The sequence below is a fragment of the Leopardus geoffroyi genome, chromosome C1, assembly GCF_018350155.1.
Source record: "Leopardus geoffroyi isolate Oge1 chromosome C1, O.geoffroyi_Oge1_pat1.0, whole genome shotgun sequence".
Lineage (NCBI taxonomy): Eukaryota > Metazoa > Chordata > Mammalia > Carnivora > Felidae > Leopardus > Leopardus geoffroyi.
In genome coordinates this window covers 108,569,555-108,591,044 of record NC_059328.1, presented here as the reverse complement: position 1 = coordinate 108,591,044, position 21,490 = coordinate 108,569,555, and the positions used below count along the sequence as shown (strand labels likewise).

Here is a 21,490-nt window from a genome sequence, read left to right as displayed (position 1 = left end):
TCTCTCTCTCTTCTCCTTTTGAGACCCTTATAATGTGAATGTTATCCCACTTGATTTTGTTCCACAGATCCCCTACACTATCTTCACTTTTTAAAATCTTTTTTTTTCCTGCTCTGTTTGGTGAGTTCCACTGCCCTGTCTTCTAGATCATTGATTCTTTCTTCAGATTCATTTAGTCTGCTGTTGAACCCCTCTAGTGTATTTTTCAGTTCAGTTATTGTATTCTTCAGCTCTGTGACTTCTGTTTAAAGAATATACTTTCTTATATTTTTCTATCTCTTTAACTTCTCATTGTGTTCATCCATTCTTGTCCCAAGTTTTCGTATCTTTATGATCATTACTTTCAATTATTTATCAGAGAGATTACTTATAATATTTGAGGTTTTATCCTACCATTTTGCTTGGAACATATTCTTCTGTTTCCTCATTTTGCTTGACTGTCTTGTGTTTGTTTCTATGAATTATGAAAAAGAGCTACTCTAAAGTCTTGAAGGAGTGGCTTTGTGGAAGTGATAAAATGTGGCTTTGTGGAAGTGATGAATGTCTTTCAAACATTTTTGGTTGTCTAAGCTGCTTGATTTATTCTTGATAGTTCCCCATTGTTGAGAGTGCACCAAGACCTGTCATGATCCAAGGAGAAAGATCTGAGCACCTAGTTTCAGGCTTATTGGAAGTCTGACTCTCAGGCAGTAGCTTTCAAAGTATGCAAATATATCCAGTCCTGGGGGGCTGTAATCATGTACCCTGCTGGCCTCTAGAGTCCCATCTGTGCCCTGCTCCTAAGGTTAGCAAATGGATCCCCTTCATATGTAGTAAAAGTGGTTTTCAAACTGCTGATTTTACATTGGTTCCTGGGGCAAGTGAGACTACATATAAGTCCTTTAAAAGGAGTATCTCAGTTTCCTACAGTCCTTTGGGTCCCTTGGATGTAAGCCCCATTAGTTTTCTAAGCCAGACATTTTGGGGGCTCATCTCTCTGGTGCAGGTCCCAAGGGTTGGGATGCTTGATGTGGGGCACAAACCACTCCCTCCTCTGAGAGAAACTCTGGACTTGAGAGATCCCTCCCTATTGGGTGTCATTGCTTCTGGGGTGGGGTTTTTGGAGAGACTATGTCTCTGCCTCTCCTACTCATCTCCATGTGGTCTTTTTATCCATTGTTGTGGAGAAACATTTCAGCTAGTTTCCAGTTCTTTTTCAGATGGAAGTGTTCCATATGTAGCTGCAGATTTGGTGTGAACAGGAGGAAGTGAGTTCAGTTTCTTCCTACACCACCATCTTGGACCAACTTCCCCTACCATGCCCTTGACTTTGCTTTCTGTGGTGAAAATTTGCTTTCTGTGGTGAAAATTTATCAGTTTTTCATGCAAGTATCTCCCTTCCTGCAAGGTATTTCCCATGCTCCCTCCACACAGAATTACCCACATCTCCTTTCTGTTAACAGTATTCTGTTGATATCACTACAGCATTTGTTTTGCAGTATGGTTATTCTATGGTTTGTGTTCAGTGAATTACAACATATATTTTATTATTGTGTTGGCACTTTAGCTACACTATAAGCTCCCTGAGGAAAGAGACTATCTTCATCTTTTATCCACATCATATGATTCTGAATCAAGCTCATTATTCAGGAAGGGGCTGATAGAGAGAAATGGGATAGCTTTCATTAAGCAATTTATATGTGTCTGGTATGTAGTGCACAGTTCATTCATCATTTCTCATTTAATTCCTACAAGTCAAGATAGAAAGAAGTTAACATCTCCATTTTCCAGATGAGGAAAAAGGTTCAAAGAGGTTAAACAAAGCTAGATGCCTCAAATCTCCTTATTCTCTGGACCATCCTTTTTGAAATAAAACTGTATTTCCATTTCTACTGCTTCATTTCCTCTACTTTCCTCATTTTACTACTCACTCAGTTTGACTTCTGTCTACACTCTATACTCACACTGCTCTACAAAGCTCAATAACGAAGTTCTTACTGTGAAATCCAGTGAGTCACTTTCAGTGCTTTCTGCTGTATTTGACATTGCTGATCATTCCACTGTTTCTGCTCTATTCCTTTTCCTTCTCTCTTGGCTTTCCTTCCTTTGTAATGATTCATGTTGGCATTCTGGGTTCTGCCTCCTTCTTTTCTGACAGAATACAAACTTCCCATGGTTCTTTAATCTCCATTTTAGCCCTGACCTGTTCCCTAAGCTTTAGACTCATAATTTCAACTCTGGTTCCTGAATATATACATTTGAATGAGCCACAGGTACCCCTGACTGAAAAAGTACCAAATCAAACTTATTCTTTTTTAAAAATTTATTTTGAGTAGAGGAAGGTCAAAGAGAGAGAAGAAGAAAGAGAATCCCAAGCAAGCCCAGTGCTGTTAGCACAGACCCTGATGTGAGGCTCAATCCCATGAACCATGAGATCATGACCTGAGCTGAAATTAAGAGTCTGATGCTTAACTGACTGAGACACCCAAGTACCCTGAACTTAATATTCTACTCCTTTCTCTACATCCCAGTTCCTCTTGTATTTCCTTTCTCAGGGAATGCTGTTACTATTCATCTACACAATTGTTTGGCTGAAACCCAACATTAGCTTCTTCCCTTTTTCACCTCTTACATCCAATAATAACTAAATCTGATAGACTTTTACCTTTCTTTTTTTGCTTATGTATTATTATTTTTCAAATAATTTATTTATTTAGTTAACATATAGTGCAACAATGATTTCAGGAGTAGATTCCTTAATGCCCCTTACCCATTTAGTCCATCCTCCCTTCCACAACCCCTATAGCAACCCTCTGTTTGTTCTCTATATTTAAGAGTCTCTTATGTTTTGTTCCCCTCCCTGTTTTTATATTATTTTTCCTTCCCTTCCCTTATGTCTATCTGTTTTGTATCTTAAAATCCTCATATGAGTGAAATCATATGATATTTAGACTTTTCTTTATTAAATACATCTCCAACCTTCTCCTAGAGACGATGTAACATGTGGTGGTTGAAACATGGGCCCTGGAGCCAGACTTCTTAGGTTTGAATCATATCCCTGCTATCTGCTAGTTATGTGATCTTGGGCAAACTCCTTATTTTTTTATGCCTTGATTTTCTTACTAGAAAAATGAGAATAATATTAATACTTGCATCTTATGCCATCTGTAGGAATGAATGTGTTATTTCATTTGAATCAATTAGTGACTATTACATAGAACATGCTTGATAAATACTAGAGCAATTTTTATAATTTTATCTATGCTGGCTACCACTTGACTAATTCAGGTCCTCATATCTTATTGTGTCTCCCTCAAATTCATCTTCTACTCTGCTTCCAAGTATCTTATTTTTTAAATAGGATATGCAATTGTCAGCATCAAGTGACTATATTGCTTCTGCACTTAAAAGCCACATAGTGGCCAAAGGACAAACTATAAACTCTTCATCTAGAATGCTCTATGTCTTGGCCTTGACCTAATCCTCTGTTCCATCTCCTGCCACTCCCCCTTATACTTTATTTACTAGGTAATCTAACTCCTTAAAATTACAAACGTATCTGTGCTAAGGATGTTTTCACTGCTCTAACAGCCTTTTTGCATTCCTCTCTTTCCTGAGTAACCTACACAGCTTTCAGGACTCAGCCCAGGGGACATCTACATTGCTAGACTGGTTTCAGCATTCCTCCTGTGACCCACCCCCATCTCCCCTCCCCCATCCTTGCATTCCTCTATTGTAGTATTTTAATTTTTATACTTTCACCACCCAGAACAATGTTAGTGCTCCATACATTATTTTTAAAATTAAATATATGTTGGGGTGCCTGGGTGATTCAGTCAGTTAAGCATCTGACTCTTGATTTCAGCTCAGGTCATGATCTCACAGTCATGGGGTTGTGGGATCAAGCTGAGAGTTGGACTCTGCACTGACAGTACATAGCCTGTTTAGGATTCTCTGTCTCCTTCTCTCTCTGCCCCTACCCCACTCACGCGTGCGTGTACACATCCTCTGTCAAAATAAATAAATAAACATTAAAAAATTTTTTTAAAGAGAGGTACTTCCTTAACTACTACTAATAATATATTAAAATTAAACATATTGAATAAGTAAAACTAATTTTCACTTTATTTTTTTAAGTTTATTTATTTATTTATTTTGAAAGAGAGAGAGGGGAGGGGGCTGAGAGAGAGAGAGAGAGAGAGAGAGAGAGAATGAGAGACAGAGAATCCTAAGCAGGCTCACACTGTCAGTGCAGAGCCTGATGTGGGGCTCAACCTCATGAACCATAAGATCATGACCTGAGCTGAAATCAAGAGTTGGATACTTAACCAACTGAGCCACTCAGGTGTCCCCTAACTTCTACTTCAATCAAGATATTTTCAGTATCTAGCTTCTAGCTCTTTTAAGTAGGTAAAATGTAGTGCCTTGATAAACACTGGACAGCATCCTGTCAGCATGAGTAACAGGTCCAAAACCTTGGTAATTCTGTAAGTTCAGTCTGGTTGTGGGAGGGACAAAAGCAGGGAATGGGACTGCATCCCACAGGAAAAAGATTTTTATTATAAAAATAGTAAATGAGCCACAACTTTCTATCCACACATCCCTATGCTTCCTGCATACTCTCTTCCTGGAGCTGTGGTCTTCCAATTATAGTCAATTCTCACTATTTGTGCTATGCATATTTTACAAAGTCTTTGAAAACATTGAATTGGCAAATACTGAATCCTCATTCCTGGGGGAAATAGGTTCCTGTGAGCCTCTAGTCACACAATTTTTTGTCAACCAAAACACTATTTGCATTACATTGTGTCATTTGTCAACATCCTTGTCAAATAAGCAAGTCTCATTGGCATTGAAAACCCGCTCTTCCACATAACCCTTTTCTTGTATAACACTTAGCCAGTGTTTACATTTTTTTCTTGAAGTCCCCTGATCCTAGAACTTGCCTCACCTGTAAGTTTAATGTTTCTTATATGATACAGCCCTTTGAAACAAGTGAGTTGGGCAGCACTAGGTAGATAGGTTTAACATTTTCCTGACCCTAGGTAAGGTGACCATAAATTTCTTTGGTTTCCAGTCTTTTTTTTTAATTTTTAAAATTATGTTTATTAATTTTGAGAGAGAGAGAGAGAGAGAGAGAGAGAGAGATGGGCAGAAAGAGAGAGGGAGACACAGAATCTAAAGCAGGTTCCAGGCTCTGAGCTATCAGTGTAGAGCCAGACGCGGGGCTCAAACCCACAAGCTGTGAGATCATGACCTGAGCCAAAGTCAGATGCTTAACCGATGAGCCACCCAGGCTCCCCTCCTTGGCTTTCAGTCTTACAACATGCTGCCCACTACACTTTTTCATGGTTCATCATCTCATAAGTCCACATTTTAGCTGCTTTTCCATATTTTCCATAGTTACATCATAACACTACAGCTGTTTACTTTAGCATCTTCCAGAATGACTTCATATACAAATCAGTAAATTTCCTCTTTCTTTTTTCTGAATGTACCATATGATTAATTCATAACATTGAATTCATGGCCACTTGCAATAGAACTCATGCCTGAGCAAAGCTTATCCAACACATCTATTTCTTCTGTAAGGCAATCACAGTTCTCTTGTGCTTAGGAATACTAGACATCACTTCAGCACTATGTGTGGAAGCCATTTTAAGCAGCAAAATCATCAACAATATGCACAAAAACGCCAAAAACATAATATGAAATAGACCACAAAAGGACATTTGTTTAGTAAAAGAGTTTAAACATAAAGGCAGAACATCACCTTGTTCAACCTGACCTGAGGACCTGGCATTGGGTGAATCAAATGTTTTGCTGCTCTGCACATGCCCGTGAATGACTGCAAAAGTGGCTTGAGTACTGATTTTGGGGTTAGAAAGAAATTCTAGTGAGTAGGTGAATTAAAAAATATGGAATCTATGAATAATAAGGAACTGTATTTAGTTTCATACTTTGTAGATTCCTCATAAAAATTCGTGGTAAATCATTCTTTGATTGTTAGAATAACATGGAGGAAAACATTCTTAGCTCATACTGAGTCACCAGACACAAAGGGCACTGAGGAATGAGAAGAGGCTTTCTGAGATTCTGGGTGCTGGAGGCAAATGTAGTCTTTGGGAACACCAGTGTCCGGACTCTGCTTTTGAGTCTCAGACAGGAATGTGGTCTTTGGTGGGAGATCAGTTTTCAATTATTCCTTTAAACTGAAATGCACTGACTGTTAAGTGAGTTCCTCCCCAACGGCAGTATAAATCTTAGTATGAAAAACTGGTAGTGTAGCTAGAATTGAGCTATTTCCTCTTTAGACAGTGATTCTGGCAGGTACACCTTTCATCGGGAGTCTAGAAGCCAGAGAAGTACCATATTAAATATACAGCATTTGTTCTTGCCCTATGTGGTTACACACTTCCAACAATTTTTCTACATATAAACTAATTAAAATGAGAACTTACAGTAAAAAATATGTGAAGTTTCATCCCATCATTCCATAACCTACATGAAACAATGCAAGTTAGAAAGAGAAAAGGCTTTGGAGACACACAAATTGGGTTTAAATCCTGTCTCTGCCAACATATGACCTTAGAATTTAACAAGTTTCTTAATGTCTCTGAATCTCAGCTTCTTCATCTGTAAAACAAGTACATAATAACCACCTCACAGGATTGTTGTTATAACAAAACTGTTTATACTCATGGGTTGACTTGTGACCATTTTGACATGGCCAGTTTGCAGTAGCAGCTGCATCAAAACATTCATTTCAAAATGTAAAACAATACTTTTAATTTATAATTTATAAGATATAAATTTGTAATTTATATCTCTGACCTTTAGTTATGTATAACTGTCTCCTATATTCACTTCCCACCTTAAGAGTTATAGTCAAATGGTAAAAAGACCTTATATTATGCACTATCCCAATTTCTGAATCTTAACCCATTCTCCCTTGGATTCCCAGCTATAGGTCTGCATTTTCCCTGGTGTGGGATTTGGTGAGATCCTAAGCTGTTTGTTCCATTATTTTGTTGACTAGAGGTACTATCTGATAATATCCCAAATAAGTTTGTTACTCACATGCAGAAAAAAGCAAAGAGCAGACCTGAGGATGTTATCTTTACCAGTGCCTGTGTACAAGGTTGGTATCTTGGCTGGCATCTGGAAGGCTCTTGAACCATTCCCTAACTGATAAGGATGGGTTCACCTGTGCCTGGGCTATGTGTACAATTTTTATATATCAACAAATTAAAGTGAGAACTTAGTTTTCAATTGTATAGTGTGCTGTATGCCAAACACCTGCTTTCCTTCTAGTATTCTGAAATTCAGTATGTGTTAGGCAGGGGGGTGCTGTGTGACCAGCCTCCAATAAAAACCTTAAACCCTCAGCATCTAATGGGCTTCCCTGGACAGAAGCATTGGGCACATGGTACTGCATTTTTCTCTCCTGTTGGAGAAAGAAGCAAGCTCAATATGAACCCTTACAGGAGGGAGAAAGCATGGAAAGACTTTGTGGGTTACTTATACAGACTCCACCTGTGTCTTTTTCCCTTGCTGATCCTACAATACATCCTTTCACTGCAATAAGCCTCACCATGATTATATGCTAAGTCTCATGAGTCCTTTTAGCACATCACTGAATGTGCCTTAGGGACCCCCCCACTACCCCCACAAAAAACACTTAGTTCTTAAAAAGCAAACTTTTAGAGATTTCTGATTCTGCTAGGATGGAGTAGCCCCACTCTTTCAAGGCCCTTCCTCTTCCAACTAAACTTCCAGATATAATACAACAAACAAATGTAGAAAGACTGAAAGGTAGAAAGAAGGTGGGCTGTCTAGAGACCTCAAGACTTGTGAGGCAACAGGGTGCTGAGTGACCTGGTCTCCTTATGCCTCTCATATATCCCAGACAAGGCAGTGCAGAAGCCTCCAACCAGAACCAATGACAGGCACAAACAAGAAAAACTCAAAGAAAAGCTTGTTTCCCCTAAACAAGGGAGAAAACATTAGAAGAAGGATGGCTGTTGTAGACAGAATAATATAAGCTGTACACACATCCTAATCCCTGCCTGTTACCTTACCAAACAAACTGACCTTGAAGATATGATTAAGGTTAAGGATCTTGATAGGGGGAGATTACCTAGGTGGGCCCAACCTGATCTTGAGTCCTTAAAATAACATTTCCCAGCAGAGGTCAGGTTCAGAGAGAGAGGGAACTACAGAACAGTCGGAGAGATGCCATGGTGATGACTTTGAAATGCAGAAGTGGTCAGAAGACAAAGAATATGGGCAGCCTACAGAAGCTGGAAAAGACAAGGAAATGGATTCTCCCTTAGGTCCTTAAGAAAGGAACACAGCCTTACTGATGTGATTTTACCTTATCAAGGTACAGGACTGTAAGATAATAGGTTTGTGTTGTTTTAAACCATTAGATTTGTGGTAATTTGTTATAGCAGAAATAGGAAATGGGTAGAGATTTTGGAACCTAGAAGTGGAGTGTGACTGTAATAATCACCTAAAAATGTGGACGTGACTTTGGAATTAGGCAATGGGCAGAGGCTGGAAGAATCTGGGAAAGCATGATAGAAAAAGTCTAGATTTCCTTGAGTAGACTGTTAGTAGAAACATAGATGTTAAAGTCATGTTTAGCAGTGAGGGCTCAGAAGGGAGTGAGGACCGTGACAGAGAAAACATAAATTGCCTTAGAGGACAACTAAAATGTTTTGAACAGACTGTTAATAGAAAATGGATTAAAGGTGCCTCTAGTGAGGGCTCAGAAGGAAATAAGAATCCTTGTCATTTAGTGGTAGGAAGCTTAAGCATAAGTGTGCCCTGTAGTTATATAGAGAGCAAATTGGTAAATGATGAACTTGGATAGTTAGGTGAGGAGATTTCCAAGCGAAGTGTTAGAAGTACAGCCTAGTTTCTTCTTGCTGCTTATGCTAAAATGCAAGAAGAAAGAAATAAATAGAAGGAAGAACTACTGAACAACAAGGAACAGGGGCTCGATGATTTCGGAAATTCTCAGCTTACCCAGATGGCAAAAAATACTAAAGTTAAGAGATCACTTTCAGAAAACTAGGTCTAGAGAAAAAACGGAGTGTCTAGACTACCTTTTGCTAATACCTCAGAAATACTGAAAGTCAGAGTATTCAGTCATACAAAAGGATCTTTGAAGACACTAAGCACGTGACTCAAAGATCCCCTTAGCCATATCAAAAGAAGCCAAAAACAGAAAGATCTTTGGAAGAGTCTCTTGTTTAATTGAGGGAATCCCTGTGGCATACATGGGAGACCCAAAAGGTTCTTAAGAATTTTATACCAGCAAAATCACTACCTGCTTAGACCAAAAGAAACAGCATGAAATGAAAGTGGGGCCAAGCAGGGAGCTAATCTTTCACCCCACTTCCCTGTCTCACAGAAGCAGATGGCATGCTCTGATTCCCCTCTCAGGTGGTTTGGTGGGGCTGAACAGGAAGCTATATTCCAACTCGCACCAAGCAGAAGCAGGTAATGTCCCACTCAGTGATGTCTATGGAAATGAGTGGGAAGTTTTTATTCTTTTCCAGGCAGAAGTAGGTGGCACTCTAATTTCCCCATGAGTGGTGTTAGCAGGCCAAGCAGGGAACTGACTTTCCATCCCTTGCCTGGGGGAAGCAAACACTGGTGAGCCAATTTGCTTGCCAGAGTAGTGTCTGTAGGTGCAGTGGAGAGCTGAGCCTCACCCTCAGGAAGCAAGAACCAGACAAGGAAGCAATGTGAGGTGGGGTGAGGCACCAACAGGTTTTACTGCCCTCACTCTTGTGTCAGTGGGGTGCAGCTAGGTTGATTGTCTACCACAATTGGCATGAATGAGACTGAATGATGTCATGTAAATCAGGAGTAGTTACCACTTTAATATCTACCTGCCCCAGTGTCAGATAGATAGGAGAAATGAACCTCCATACCTACTGGACAGTAATGAGGCAGGGGAAGAGAAGGGAGTCAAGACTAACTGGTATTTCACTTTGTTTCTTCTCTCCTTGTGTTGGCAGGGGCCAGCAGAGAGCTGAGCTTACATGCTGGAAGCAATGAGATGGTAGAGTTGGTGCCCTACTTTTACCAGGAAGTTGTAAGTAGGGATGAAGAGGGAGATAAACTTCCACCCCACCCAAATGCAATGACGCAGTGAGTACCCAACTTTCATCAGGGGGACTAACTGCTAAAAAAAAAAAAAAGAAAGAAAGAAAGTAAAATAGGATGCAGAGTCTCATCACATAATATAGAGGATACAAGAGAATCACTCATTATACAAAGAAACAGAAAAACCACAAAATGAATGAAAAAAGACAACATACCAACACTGAGATGAATTAGATGTTGGATTATCTGACAATGTAAAGCAATCATTATAAAAATACTTGAATAATCAGTTACACATTTTCTGGAAACAAATAAAAAAAACAGACAATGAAGTTATAAAAAGAGCCAAAAAAGAATCAATACTGATACAAAAACCTATTGGATAGTCTCAGTAGTAGAATGGAGATGACAAAGGATAAAATCATTGAACTTGAGGACAGATCAATACAGTTTGCTCATTCTGAAACAACAGAAGGAAAACAGACTGAAACAAAACAGTCCCAGTGACCCATGGGCTAATAACAAAAGAGCAGAGTCTTAGAAGGAGAGGAGAGAGAAATGGGATTGGAACAGTATTAAAGAAATAATGGCTAAAAAAAAAAAAAAAGAAAAAAAGAAATAATGGCTGAACACTTCCCAAATTCAGTGAAATTTGAAATTTGAATTCACAAATTCAAAAAGCTTCATGCTATGGATTGAATGTTTATGTCCCCTCTCAACTGATGTTGAAGCCCTAATAGCCAGTGTGATGGCATTTGAAGGTAACATGAAGGAGAAGCCCTCATAAATGGGATTAGTGCCCTAATAAGAAAAGACACAGGACAGATGATCTGTCTTTCTGCCTTTGAGGATACAGCAAGAAGCCATCTCAAAACTAGGAAGCAGGCTCTCACCAGACACTGAATCGGCCAGCACTTTGATCTTGGACCTCTAGCCTCCAGAACTGTGAGCAATAAATGTTTTTGTTCTTTATGCTACCTAGTCTGTGGTATTATGTTACAGCAGCCCAAGCTAACTAAAACACTGAGTGGACCACAAATAGGGTAAACCCAAAGAAATGATTTCTAAGACATATCACAGTTAAGCCTCTGAAAACTAAAGAGAGCAACTAGAGAGCAAACATACATTCCTTAAATGGTACACCTAACGAGGAGTTTGTCGTCTGAGCAATGCAGGCCAGACTGTCAACTGCTAAGCCTGTATCTTTTTTCCTTCAGGACGAAGGGAAAATAAAGACGTTTTTAGTTGAAAGAAAAGTAAAAGATATATTGTTCACAAACTTACCCTTAAAGGGTGGCTAAAGAAAGTTTTCTAAAGAGAAAGGAAATGATGACAAAAAAAGTCTGGACTTTCATAAAGAAAGAACATTGGCATGGGTAAAATTTAGGGTAAATATAATAGACTATCCATTTCTCATGAATGTCTTAAATCATTTTTGATGACTGAAACAAAAATTTTAAAAAATTTGATATGGTGCTTAATGTATATAGAGAAAACACTTTAGACAATGATAAAGTGGGGAGGGGAAATGAGCCTCCGTGGGAGTAAGATTACTATAGTTCATTGGAAGTGATACAATGTTGATAATGGTAGACAGTGATTAGTTATGTGTGTATACAACAATACTTTTAGCAACCACTAAGAAAACTACACAGAACCATACATTCAAAAATACTACAAATAAATTATGATGGAATCCTAAAAATATTCATAAAACTGACAGAAAAGTAAGAAAAGAGTACAAGAAAACAGGAGAAACAATCAGGAAACTAATAATAAAGTGGCAGACTTAAATCCTAACACAATAATCATTTCAAATGGAAGTGGTCAAAATGCACCAATTAAAAGAGGTAAGCAGAATGGATAAAACAAAAACATCTAATAATGTTGCTTATAAGAAATTTACTTCAAATTAATAACAGGTTGAAAGCAAAAGGTATATGTAAACATAAATCAAAAAAGAAGTGGATATATTCATATCAAAGTAGACGTCAGAGCAAAGAAAAACAACTTTATTGAGATGCTAGGGTGCCTCAGTGGGTTAAGTGCCTGACTTCGGTTCAGGTCATGATCTTATGGTTTGTGACTTTGAGCCCTGGGTCAGGCTCTGTGCTGACAGCTCAGAGCCTGTAGCCTGCTTTGGATTCTGTGTCTCCCTCGTTCTGTGCCCCTCCCCTGCTCATGCTCTGTCTCTGTCTCAAAAATAAACAAACAAAAAAAGAAAACTAACTTTATCAATCTGTTCAAAAATATAGATGATGAGAGAATACTTCCCAACTTATTTTATTAGGTCCATGTTACCCTGAGTAGGGTAATGAATACACATTTTCATGGGTAGGGGTAGGGGGCCTGAATAGACATTTTTCCAAAGAAGACATACAGATAGCCAACAGACACTTGAAAAGAGGCTCAATTTATCATCAGGGAAATGCAAATAAAAACCACAGTGAGGAATCTGTAACTTGTCAGAATGGCTGACAATTTATTGTCAAAAAGAAAATGTGTCTCCCTCTCTCTGCCCCTCCCTGCTCACACTTTGTCTCTCTCTCTCAAAAAATAAACATCAAAGATATATGTACCCTTATGTTTACTGTAGCATTATTTACAATAGCCAAGATATGGAAGTGACCTAAGTGTCCATAAATAGGTGAATATATAAAGATGTGGTGTATACACACACACACACACACACACACACACACACACACAATGGAACATTACTCAGCCATAAAAAAGAATGGAACCTTCCCATTTGTGATGTGACAATATGAATGGACTTAGAAGGTATTATACTAAGTAAAATAAGTCATACAGAGAAAGACAAATACCATATTACTTCACTCATATGTGGAATCTAAAAATCACATATCAAAACAAATCAACAAACACAAACAAAAAGCGGAAGCAGGCCCATAAATACCAGGAACAAACTGGTGGTTACCAGAGGCGGAGGGTGGTGATGGGCAAAACAGGTGAAGGAGATTAGAGCTGCAGACATCCAGGTATAAAATAAATAATTCATGGGGATGAAAAGTACAGTATAGGGAATATAGTCAATAATACTGTAATAATTTTGTATGGTGACAGATGGTGACTATATTCATTGTAGTGAGCATTTCATAATGTATATAATTATCAAATCACTATGTTGTTCACCTAAAACTAATATAATATTATATTTGAACTATACATCAATTAAAAATCTGAAGAAAAGGGGTGTCTGGGTAGCTCGGTTGGGTAAGAATTCAACTCTTGATTTTGGCTCAGGTCATGATCTCACTGTCATGAGACTGAGCCCCACGTCAGGCTCTGCACCGAGCATGGAGCCTGCTTAAGATTCTTTCTCTCTCTCTCCCTCTGCCCCTCAAGAAATGTTTTTTGAAAAAAATACTTAGGAAACATTTTAACCAAGGATGTGTAAGACTTCTGCATTGAAAACTACAAAACATTGCTAAAAACAGCTAAAGAACACCTAAAACATGGAGAAACAACCTGTGTTCATGGATTCAAAGATTTAATACTATTAAGATGGCAATACTCTCCAAAGTTATCTACAGATTCATTGTAATCTTAGCAAAATACCAATAGCCTTCTACACCATACATATAAATAGCAAAGATAACTCATACATCTTAACTTTAAAACTTAATACAAAACTACAGTAGTTAAAATAGTGTGGTACTGGCATAACCATAGATATATAGGCCAATGGAACAGAATTGAGGATCCAGAAATAAATCTATATATCGAAGGCCATTTGATTTTTTTCCAAGGGTGCCAAGACCATTCAATGAGGGAAAGGTTAGTCTCGTCAACAAATGTTGCTAACACAACAAGATACCCACATAGAAAAAATTGAAGTTGGATTTTGCTTCACAAAACACACAAAAATTGATTCAAAATGAATAAAAGACCCCAAAACTCTTACAGGAAAGCAAGGAAGTAAATTTTCATGACCTTGGATTTGGTAATTGACTCTTCGACATGACACTAAATTCACAAGCAACAACAACAAAAAATCAAATTGGATTATATCAAATTAAATAGTTTTGTGCAAGTAGACACTATCAAGGCAGTAGACACTATCAAGAAAGTGAAAGGCAATCTACAGATGGGAGAAAATATCTGCAAATCACTTATTCAGTAAGGGTCATAATATATATCCACACACACACACACACATATATGTATGTCATAATATATATCCACATATATAAAAAAATTCTCACAAATCAATAGCAAAAAGACAAAAAGCCCAATTAAAAATGGGCAAATGTCGGGGCGCCTGGGTGGCGCAGTCGGTTAAGCGTCCGACTTCAGCTCAGGTCACGATCTCGCGGTCTGTGAGTTCGAGCCCCGCGTCGGGCTCTGGGCTGATGGCTCAGAGCCTGGAGCCTGTTTCCGATTCTGTGTCTCCCTCTCTCTCTGCCCCTCCCCCGTTCATGCTCTGTCTCTCTCTGTCCCAAAAATAAATAAACGTTGAAAAAAAAAATTAAAAAAAAAATTAAAAAAAAAATGGGCAAATGTCTTGAAGAGACATTTTTCCAAAGAAGTTTACAAGTGGCCAACAAGCATATGAAAATATATTCAACATAACTCATTAGGTAAATGTAAATCAAACCACAGTGAGGTATACCATTCAGACCCACCAGGATGGTGTAATTTAAACAAAGCAATATAAGACAGAAAATAAGTGTTGGTGAAGACGTGGAGAAGTTGCAACCCTCATACATTGCTGGTGAGAATGTAAATGGTGTGAACACTATGGAAAACAGCTTGGCAATTCCTCAAAGAGTTAATCATAGAATTGTCATATGTACCAACAATTCCACTCCTATTCTAAAAGAATAGAAAACATGGATTAAAACAAAAGTTTATACATAGATGTTCTTGACAGCACTATTAACGATAGCCAAAAGTTGGAGACAACCCAAATGTCTATCAATGGGTATGATATGGGTAAATGACATCAAACAAATATATCCATACAATGGAATATTATTCAGTCCTAAAAAGGAATGAAGTACTGATATATACTATAACATAGATAAGCTTCAAAAAGATTATGCTAAGTGAAAGAAGACAGACACGAAAGGTCACATATTGATTCCATTTATATGAAATATCCAGAATAGGCAAATCCATAGGCCACAGAAAGTATATTTGTGCTTTCCAGGGTCTGGGGATGGGAAATGGGTAGTGACTGCTTAATGACTGTGGAGTTTCCTTTTGAGATAATGAAAATGTCTTGTAACTACATAGAGGTGATGCTTGCAAAACCTTGTGAATCTACTAAATGCCACTTAATTGTATACTTTAACATGGTTAATTTTATGTTATGTGAATTCACCATAATTTAAAAAAGGGATGAGGGAGACTCAGGGATGTGTACTTCACAAATACTTGATAATAAAAAAATTGCTATTTTATAAAGGGAAAGAACAAGAAACAGAGTCTTGGAATGGGTAAAAAGTATGCTGTGTGCACTATTAAGTTTTTTTAATAGGATGACAGTTTCATAAAAAATCATGTTGTCAAATGTCCCTAGGGACGGCATTTAATTGACTTAGTATAACTTTGTTTAATTAATTTAATTAAGAATATTATATCATAATGTCATAGTTCTTTATTAGTAGTAGAGATAATACTGTCCAGTGTCAAACATAGTGTTTGACACAGAGTAGGTCCCCACTAAATGGTAATTACTACAGGAAAGCTTGAGGGCTGGCCCTGCCTTCTTCAGTTCTGCTCCAGTGCCTTGCAAAGAGCTGAACACAGGCAGAGACACACTGTAGAGAGGGAAGAGAAGCCACAACCTCTGGCTCTGAGACATACCACTGTGTAGAATCTCATCTGCAGTCTATGCTGAGGCTGAGGGCATGAGGAAGGGTGTCATTGTGCTGTATACATAGGGCCCAAGGGCAACAAACTGTATCACAGGAAAGAGTCAAGGGAGAGCTTAGAAAATGTAAGCAGCTGCAGAGGAAGAGGGGATACCAGGCCAAGTCTGATGATACATGGCATGTAAACAGCTTACTTGGACTCCATCTTTATGTGCTATCTCTGGATGCATCTTCCTTTCAACCTGGACCTGCTTCTTCAACCTCCTCCTCTGCATCTTCTCCAGCCACAGGTCATCTAAACTGATGCGTGAGTGCCGAGGGATGATGCTCCTAGGTTGTGAAGGAGTCTCCCTGGGGATATCCTCTGTAGAGACGGAGGGGAGGGTCCATGCCACCATCTCAGTGGTAGAGAATGGCCTCTGAGTTGGCTCAATGTGAAAAGCTTTCTGACTGTGGGAGCAATTGGGCTTCTTGCCTTGTTGTTCTTCCCACCGCATATAGCTCTAGAGATCAGAGAGGAGAACATATCAAATGGGCACAGTGTCCTTTTCTTTTCAATTTTTTGGGGGTATCACCCCCATCTTTGGGTTAATCCCCTAAAATACAGATTCCAGTAAAATACCTTGTTCACAGTAATTCTGGAAAATGTGAAGATTAGGAATAAAACAAATCTTGTTTCTTTTAAAAACTGTACTTTCAAGACTATTTAAAGAGATCAAGTCTTCTACCTTGATCAAAGAATTAAGTCTTGAAAGTGATTACTGAAAGTGATTACTGCAAGTCTTGAAGTGATTACTTGAAAGCTCTTGCTTAAACAACATACCCTGAGAACAGAATTTGAACACAAACACACTCAGGCACTTATTACTTCTTTCTTGGCACAGACATTAACTAAATGTACACACAGCTGCACTTTACCTGTGTTGCCTTCACTTTGTCCTAGTTTACAGTTATCAGGCAACCTAACTGAATTCAAAATAAAATTTGTCCCTACTAACAGACTACGTGGGCTTTGTGTTGACATGGCCATTCTTTGTCATCCTTGGTCATCCTTTGTGTTTGACATGGCCTCTGGGATCAACCCAAAGGTGCACCTTTTCTTCACAGGTGTTAAGTCTTATCCCCCACCTCCCGCCCCCTACCACTGCACCCTGGTGGACACCTCTTTCACAAGACTTCTTTGGAATGTCATCTCCAAATACTTTGTGTATACTATTTGGTGGAAACAAAGGTGAAATTTCTGTTAACTATTTCAAGAGTCTGCCTTAAATTATATATATGCATGCATATATAAATATGAATACACACACACGGGGAGAGAGAAGAAGGTAGAGGAGGAGGGAGCATAACTGTTACTTATAGTTTTGGGGTACAGCCTGGGAACTGGGACTTTACAAAGCTCTCCCGGTGATTCTAATATGCACCCAAGGCTGAGAATCACTGTTTCGTTTTGTTTCATTTTTTTAGCTCCCAAATATTGCTCTAAGTTTAAAAAGTGCTTTCATTTAGTTTTCTTTCCCCAACTCTACTGAGGGCTAGAAACAGCTGGTATATTATCCATATTCTACAGATAGAGTCTCAGAAAGCTTAAGTGATTGTCTCAGTTCACATGGCTCTGTATGTCATCCTACTGTGACTCTACACTCCATGTCCATTCACAACATTGTACAAATTACTGTTTCATAGGCAGATAGAATGACTCCATAGTAAGCAAGCACAACACCTCAGACTCTGATAACTCTCAAAGTCCCCCAAAAAGGAATGGGTGTTAATTGAGCACATCTTTATGCAAGACTCCCTGTTACGCACTTTATGTACACTAGATAAAGAAGCTGGGTCCTTCTAGGGCCATTAGGCAAGTGACATAAGCCTTCTGGAAGGAAGGCAAGCTCCCTGGTACTGGTACTTCCACAAGAATGTAACTCACTGCCATTAGAGATGAGCTCACTTATTTTCAACTTAGAAGGCAACTCGGACTTTTCCATCACACCACTCTGTAACCTACCAGCCTGAACCTGAGTTGTTGGCTGGGGCTTCTTCATGCCATCAGTGACGGTTTTATCTACAACTTCTGTTTTATCATAACTTTAGAATGTTATTACTTTCACAGCTTGGATTATGGGCCATTATAGAGAATGCTGGCTGGAGACTAAGTGTCCTAAGTGCAAAACTTTACCTTCATTTTTTTTTTTTTTCTATATGCTCAATGGAAAAGAGTTAACTCCTCCCTTGCCCCTTTTCCTACCTTGAGAGGTGGCTAGGGTCATATATCCATTTACTTAACAAAGAGCTTTGCTCTCAGGAAAAAAGGTCTTTGTTCTGAGGCCATTAATTACAGCAGTAATTTGCAAAGTATGGCACCAGACCAGCAGCACCCAGTATGATGAGCACCCTCTAAGATGATCTCCAAAGACCTCACCTCATTGGTGTAGGCCCTTGTCTGAGCCTCTCTTCTTGAGAGTGGGCTGGACTTAGTGACTTGCTTCCAATGAACAGAGTACAGCAGAAGGGATGGGATGCCACTTCTGAGATTAGGTTATAGAAAGGCTGTGGCTTCCGGGGTGCTTGGGTGGCTCAGTTGGTTAAGTGTCTGACTTTAGCTCAGGTCGAGATCTCACAGTTCATGGGTTCCAGCCCTGTGCTGGGCTCTGTGCTGACAGCTCAGAGCCTGGAGCCTGATTCAGATACCAGGTCTCCCTCTCCCTCTGCTCCTCCCCAACTTGTGCGCATGTTCTCTCTCTCTCTCTCTCTCTCTCTCTCAAAAAATGAATAAATGTCAAAAAAAATTAAAAAAAGAAAGGCTGTGGATTCCATTTTGGGGAGACTCTCATGGATCCCTTGCCCTGCAGGAAGCCAGATGACATACTGTGAGTAGTGCTGTGGAGTGATTCGTGTGACAGGGAACCGATGTCTCCAGCCAATAGCCAGCAGGGATCTGTGACCTGTGACAGAGCAAGTGTGGAAGCAAGACATCCTGCAGTCCAGCCTTGAGATGAGTGCCACCACTGCCAACATGTTGACTACAGCCTTATGAGAGATCCTGAGCCAAAGTCACCCAGCTAAGTCAGGCCAATTATGCAGTAATGGATAACCAGTACCCTTGGGAACAGGTTCAATCCTGTTCCCAGATTTTCAATCCTCATCAAGACTTTCTGAATTAGAAATTCTGGGGGTGGGGCCAGCAATCTGTTTATAATACCTTCTAGGGATTATGTTGCAAGGCTAGTTTGAGAATCACTATACTATAGAGACAGGCAAATAAGAGAGAGGCAAGGCAGATCAGGCTGTTCTGGTGTTCCTTGTGTGCGTCCTAGGGTGGAGGGTCAGGGAGCAGACTGTGGGGTTAGATAAACTGAGGCTGAATCCTGGCTCTGGCTCTTAGCAGCAGTATAACTCTGGGCAACTTACCTTAACTTCTTCTCTATTTGTTCATCTGTAAAATGGGAATACTAATTCCTCTCAAAAATGTTATGTGAATGAAATGAGATAGTGAACATGCAGCACTTAGCATAATGCTTGTCACATATATATTACATCAATATATGGCAAACCAATATTGTGGTTTATTAATAGGAAGACACAGCTGAGATGGCTGAGATGGTTGTGGTAGTAATAGAGTCCTATCTTTCTGGAATGATTTGCTTTCAGGTCCCACCTCAGCACTTCACTGAAAAAATGCTACTTAGCATTAAACTCATTCTCCAATTTTTCATTTCTATTTTGGAGTGTCTTCAAGGCTTTCTTTGGGTAAATTTCTAGTACAAATCTATAACTCTCCTTATAGTATTGGGCAGTACAGATTTAGTTTATCCAGTTTGCATCCTTGTAAAGTAACCTTGTTACCACAAATTAAGAAGATGCTGTTCTAATGTCTGTCTGTTTAATATTAGACATTTTATCAGCCAGCACAAGCAAGGCATATCAAAAGCCACTACTACATAGTGTAAGACATAGGTACACTATCTTGTGAAACTAGAACTTTATAGAACAAAGGAATATTCCTGTAGGTAGACCACTTTCTGAAGTCATTCCACAAGGCTTTCTTGAGCACATAGTATGTGACAGACAGCACTGCAGATGCTAGAGATTCTGCAGGGAAAGAACAAAGTTTGCTGCCATGGAGTTTCTTATGCAATGGGAACACAAAAATGGACAAAACAGTCCCAGCTTTTCAGGAACTCAAAATATAGTGGATGATAGGGACATATAAATGCATGAACTTCTATATATAGATTAAAAGTATATGGCAGATAGTAGGTACTAAAACAACAACAGCTCCTCTGTTCTTAACTGCTAATTTAAACACTAGAGCAGCTTTATGGATAAGGCAGCTAAACATTGAAGGAGCTATCATTTGTTAAGTACCCACTGTCCACCTCTATAACCCCAAAAGAGAAAAATTAAGAAAAGATGAGACAATGGCAGGTGAAGAATTTCAATAAAATCTGAAAAAGGGTAAGTGGATATAGGAAAGGTAAATGACATAGTTGAGCACAGGAAGCTGACTAAAGGAAAGAAGTTATCAGGGACTGTGCAGGACAGACACAAGTCCTAGGGAAACATGAGGCTTTGGGTTAAAGTCTGTGTGTGAAAGTGTGGCCCCCCCCCCCGTAACCTCCTCTAGCTCAGTCAGCCTGGGGACTATGCACACTTCCCTCTCCATTTCTCCATTCTCCTACACCATCTGTCAGCCAAATTAAAACACAGAAACTTATGGCATTGAATATTTGTACAGAGGACTCAGATTCTGGGATAGCACACTGACTGGTGAAAGCAGTGGAGAGATCTGGGATGAAAACAGGGATAGAAAAAAAAATTCTGCATAATGAACTGTATGTTGGTCACTCAGCTCCCTGCTGCATTCCCAAAATGAGGCTACAGTCCCTGGGTAGGAGGTGGGAAAATACTTCTCTGGTAAAATTTACCCACCCCAGAGAAAAGACCTCTAAATACTGATTTGTAAAATGAGCAACTTCTCACTCAATTGTCCTATAGTGAAGCCCAGTAGTTGATTAGCTCCCAACATGACCATAAGACCAAACAGATGTTTGGTGTTTTACCCTTAATAAATATGAAATGCAGCCAAAGACTGCCACACATTTAGGGAAAAACTCCAATACACTAAAAAGACCAAAACAAAAAAAAATAGGAAAAGAAAAAAAAACATCAAATAGAAAATGTGGGGAAGAGAAGACTTCAAAAAAGCTAAAATTGGTAACTTCAAAAACAAAGAGGAAGACACTAACCATGACACAAGAGAATGATGCTATGAAAAAATAAACAACAGTTCTGGCCAAGAGGGCACTGACACACTTTTCTCCCTCCCTCTCTCCTACTAAGTATAGCTACAAACTTGAGAGTTATATATAAAACAAAAGTATAAAGGCTGTGAATGGTACAGAGAAGAAGGCACACAAGCTGGGGATTCCAGAATGCAACAAACAATGAGTTCCCTGGGTTTTCTTATACCCCACATATGGGTGCTGGAGAATCTTGCAACCTGGAAATGCCACAAGGCACCGACAAAGCCCCAATGAAAGCTAGAG

General features: G+C 39.1%; 1 protein-coding gene across 5 annotated transcripts in view; it reads right to left on the bottom strand.

Moving 5' to 3' along the window:
- The window catches only part of ARHGEF4 (Rho guanine nucleotide exchange factor 4), a 293,183-nt gene that overhangs the window by 157,346 nt on the left and 114,347 nt on the right, over positions 1–21,490 (bottom strand). For 4 of the 5 annotated variants that reach the window (XM_045479326.1, XM_045479328.1, XM_045479327.1 and 1 more), the window contains exon 3: positions 16,139–16,447. The exons of the other annotated variant lie outside the window; for it this stretch is intronic. In XM_045479326.1, the coding sequence (XP_045335282.1) occupies positions 16,139–16,447 (309 nt within the window). The remainder of the gene's footprint in view (positions 1–16,138; positions 16,448–21,490) is intronic. 5 annotated transcript variants of the gene reach the window in all.